Consider the following 5,000-nt stretch of genomic DNA (forward strand, 5'->3'; position numbering starts at 1 on the left):
GATATGTATGTGCTTGAAGAGGGGAACATTTTCAGTATTTCACAAGAAAAAAGCTGAAATGATAGGAAGTCTAAAAAAAACCTCATTATTACAACAGAATTGTGTTTTTTTCCCCGCCCCTTCCGGTGGCCCTACGACGGAGCATTAGGGCCACATCAAGGGGAAAACATTAAGGAGGACGATGTTTTATTTATTTGGCATGTCGAGAATAAAGTCGACATGTCAAGAATCAAGTCGGACTTTTGAGAATAACCCAAACTACCATCTTTACCTATAGTCTCCTACAAAGTGCATGAACTCTCTCTCTTTTAGCACATGAACACGGCATGGTGATGAGTATTGGGACTCTGAAGAGATTGTGCCGAAAATTGCGTCAATCAGGAGGAGAAACCAACAATCTGGGAAGAGGAGGTCGTATTCCTGCAAACTGAAGTAGCTTGTAATGGACAGATGCAATAAGGGTATCCATGGTTACACCTACGTGCAGTACAGAGAGGACATGTTGGATCACGGGACACAATAAGACAACTGATCCACTGGTCTGATCCTGAAGGACTGGAGCTCAGGCGCTCCAAGGAGGTAAAAGACAAGAAAGCAAGACATCATCCATGCAACATTGAAGTGTGTAGTCTTTCTATTTACGTAATTTTTAATAAAAATGTATAATAATAATAATATTTATATATAATAATCGTAATGAAAGCTGTCACATTCACAGTCCTTACTTTGCCGAATCATCTGTGGTAAACAGCATGAAATGGCACCTTTGGTATCAAAAGTAAATACTTTTTAAATAACTGTGAAACCTTTTAGAGAGAAAGTTATGGCATGTTTTAGGGGACGATGTATAACATGATATTTAAAGCTTTCATTTAGAAAGTGATCTAAATACACGTTGTCAGAATGGCGCTTTAACAGCGGTTGAGGCTAGATGGGCTACAGCTGCGGTGACGACAAGTTCAGGAAACTACGGTGGCCCTGAAGTGCAAAACACAACAGCAAATAGGAAAAACATGACGGCAAATAGGAAAACACGACAGCAAATAGGAAAACACGACAACAAATAGGAAAACACGACAGCAAACAGGAAAACATGACAGCAAATAGGAAAACATGACAACAAATAGGAAAACATGACAACAAATAGGAAAACATGACAGCAAATAGGAAAACACGACAGCAAATAGGAAAACACGACAGCAAATAGGAAAACACGACAGCAAATAGGAAAACACGACAACAAATAGGAAAACACGACAGCAAATAGGAAAAACACGACGGCAAACAGGAAAACACGACAACAAATAGGAAAACACGACAACAAATAGGAAAACACGACAGCAAACAGGAAAACACGACAACAAATAGGAAAACACGACAGCAAACAGGAAAACACGACAGCAAACAGGAAAACACGACAACAAATAGGAAAACACGACAGCAAATAGGAAAACACGACAGCAAACAGGAAAACATGACAGCAAATAGGAAAACACGACAGCAAACAGGAAAACACGACAGCAAATAGGAAAACACGACAACAAACAGGAAAACACGACAGCAAATAGGAAAACACGACAGCAAATAGGAAAACACGACAACAAATAGGAAAACACGACAGCAAATAGGAAAACACGACAGCAAATAGGAAAACACGACGGAATCACTGCACATGGGGAGCTCTGGTAATGACATCTCCAGCATTTTTAGAGGCTAAAAACAGGCTAAAACCTGCCCTGTTCCAGCCTGTTGGGTGCTAACGCTAGCAGGAGGATAACACGGTGTAGGCAGCACTGTTGGTTTAGTTCTTCTCTACTGACAGCTCTCATCATTTACACACAACACAGCTACGGGGGGGAATAGACCGGAAGTCTCCTTTAACCCCCCCTGCTAAATCAATAATTTCATTAGCTGATAATCTCTGAGCTAGCTACTGAATAACGTCAGCTAACATTTTTTGACACTATTGACACTATGATGGAACTAAACCTGACACTTTATAAGTCTTAGTAATAACGACCAGTTTGACCCAATGTTCTAACATTCAGCCATTTTAGTTGCTTACGTTTCAATCTGGGATCTAACCTGCACCATGAAATGACCACCGTCTTCTCTGGGGACTACGACCTTTAAACTTCATAACTCTCTCCTGCTCTCCCTCTGACAGATCAGATAGAGACTCAGACAAACACAACCACCTCTGATTGGCCAACACTACGTTTCCTTTCCTTGACTGGGTTCCAGGTGCGTAGCATCGGCGACAGACACACAGGACATTAAACCTGTTTCAAGCCCTTTGAACCTGTATTTTGTTGTCCTCTTTCACTAACAGACACGTTCACAAACTCTCACTTGAAGCACTACAATTTATTTAAAAAAACGTTTTGTATTTTTATAATTTTTAGGGGGATTTAGGGGGGCTTGAGCACCCCCTAAAAAGGGTCTAAAATCACCCATGGTCTGGCTTAATGCATCGCTGTGCAAACTCTGAACAAGAATAAGGCCAACTCATTAGCATCATTTCAAAGACCACAGTACCTTGACTTTTGTGACACAACATGCAAACTGGACTACAAGAGGACCCTGGATATTGTTGTTGGTTGCAGTTTAAACAACAACAACAACAACAACATGGGGGGGAGGGGGGTGTAAAGGTAAGGCAGGTCTACTTACAATGGAGCTCCATCAGCCAGAGAAGTCAGAGAGACAAAGGCCAGAGAGGCCAGCAGCCACAGCAGAGTCCTACTCATCCTTCAGCCTGATCCTGATCCGCTCTAGACTGTCGCTCTGCAGCACCCTGCTTTTATCCACTTCCCCCACCACCTCCTCCTCCTCCTCCTCCTCCTCCTCCTCCTCCTCCTCTTCAATTTTCTCTCTCGTGTCAGGGTGCATGTTATGTTTAGGATGAATGAAAAACAACATTTTGGAGTGAGTTGGATTCATCGGCAGTAGTAGTATCCATCCATCCATCCATCTTCGTCCGCTTATCCGGGGTCAGGTCGCGGGGGTAGCAGCTCCAGCAGGAGACCCCAAACTTCCCTTTCCCGGGCCACATTAACCAGCTCCGACTGGGGGATCCCGAGGCGTTCCCAGGCCAGGTTGGAGATATAATCCCTCCACCTAGTCCTGGGTCTCCCCCGAGGCCTCCTCCCAGCTGGGACGTCCCTCCACCTAGTCCTGGGTCTTCCCGAGGCCTCCTCCCAGCTGGGCGTCCCTCCACCTAGTCCTGGGTCTTCCCGAGGCCTCCTCCCAGCTGGGACGTCCCTCCACCTAGTCCTGGGTCTTCCCGAGGCCTCCTCCCAGCTGGGCGTCCCTCCACCTAGTCCTGGGTCTTCCCCGAGGCCTCCTCCCAGCTGGGACGTCCCTCCACCTAGTCCTGGGTCTTCCCCGAGGCCTCCTCCCAGCTGGGACGTCCCTCCACCTAGTCCTGGGTCTTCCCCGAGACCTCCTCCCAGCTGGATGTCCCTCCACCTAGTCCTGGGTCTTCCCCGAGGCCTCCTCCCAGCTGGACGTCCCTCCACCTAGTCCTGGGTCTCCCCCGAGGCCTCCTCCCAGCTGGACATCCCTCCACCTAGTCCTGGGTCTCCCCCGAGGCCTCCTCCAGCTGGACGTGCCTCCACCTAGTCCTGGGTCTCCCCCGAGGCCTCCTCCCAGCTGGACGTCCCTCCACCTAGTCCTGGGTCTCCCCCGAGGCCTCCTCCAGCTGGACGTCCCTCCACCTAGTCCTGGGTCTCCCCCGAGGCCTCCTCCCAGCTGGACGTCCCTCCACCTAGTCCTGGGTCTCCCCCGAGGCCTCCTCCAGCTGGACGTGCCTCCACCTAGTCCTGGGTCTCCCCCGAGGCCTCCTCCCAGCAGTAGTAGTAGTACAATGGATCTAAATGGCAGTCGGCTTGTGGTGCTCAAAGTGCCGTGAAAATATAAATAAATAAAATGACGCTATTTTTTATTTTTAAATAGTATTTGTCATAAGGCATATGTTTTAGGTATGTAAGTGTGTTTTATTAGGTTCTCGTATATATGTGGTATATACAACTTGTTTGAATTGCACTGTACAATGTTTTGTATCAAGCTATTGGTAAAGATGTACAGTATTATTTGACCAAATACAATTTATTTTGTGCAAGAACTGTGTTTTATGCTTTTTGCCATTTTTGCTTTCAAAAATGTACAGTAGTAAATGTACTTCAAATAGTTAGCAGGAGCAGGAATAATGATGTACAAAATACTTTCACCAGAAATCAGACTTTAGACATTATGATGCAGAATAGATAAAGTAAACATATCTAAGCTGTATAGGTCAATGGCGTGAGTCCTAACAGATTAGGTTGACTGAACATGAAAACATTCTGTATTCAGGTTAGTTTAGTAATTAAATGTATTGAACATAATACAGCACTTTTAAATACAAGACCTTTAAATTGAACATGAGTTAAATGAATGAGATGTTAATATGTGCAACTGATATACATATTTTGTTAATCCAACAGATTTCTACAGCTGTGTAAATACAAACACAATTTCACATTATTTCCCAACAGCAGTTGAGAACTGATTGTTATCTCCTCTCTGAGGAAAAAGACAAACAGTAGAACATCAATGAGGGTTTAGCATACAGTCGGATGAACAGTTCACTGCACAATCACAGAAAAGGCTATTCTAAACTCATGGTTTTTTTAAAGAGCCCATATTATGAAAAAAAACACCTTTTCTGGGATTTGGGGAGTTCTTTAGTGTCTCTGGTGCTTCATACACACTTAGAAAACAACCCTCCATGCTGTTCTGAGTCCTGTCTTCAGTCTCTGGGTCAGCTGGTCAACATCTGCACGGCTTGTGATGTCACAAGCCGAAACGAGCTGGCTAACCGCAACCGTTAGCTCGTAGCGTTAGTGTTAGCATGCTAATGCTAACGCTAGCATGCTACCTCGTTCTCAATAGCAAAGCACTGCTACAACACACCAGTTCACCATAATCTCCAAAAGAACTACTTCCATGTGCGCCCT

General features: G+C 45.1%; 1 protein-coding gene across 1 annotated transcript in view; it reads right to left on the minus strand.

The window, feature by feature from the left end:
• LOC144513629 (complement C3-like) overlaps positions 1-2,801 on the minus strand; it is a 37,053-nt gene extending 34,252 nt beyond the window's left edge. The window contains exon 1 of the mRNA XM_078244785.1: positions 2,674-2,801. Coding sequence (XP_078100911.1) covers positions 2,674-2,750 — 77 coding nt within the window. The 5' untranslated portion in view covers positions 2,751-2,801. The remainder of the gene's footprint in view (positions 1-2,673) is intronic.
• Between the last annotated feature and the right edge of the window lie 2,199 nt (positions 2,802-5,000).

Source organism: Sander vitreus, unplaced genomic scaffold, assembly GCF_031162955.1.
Source record: "Sander vitreus isolate 19-12246 unplaced genomic scaffold, sanVit1 ctg302_0, whole genome shotgun sequence".
NCBI lineage: Eukaryota > Metazoa > Chordata > Actinopteri > Perciformes > Percidae > Sander > Sander vitreus.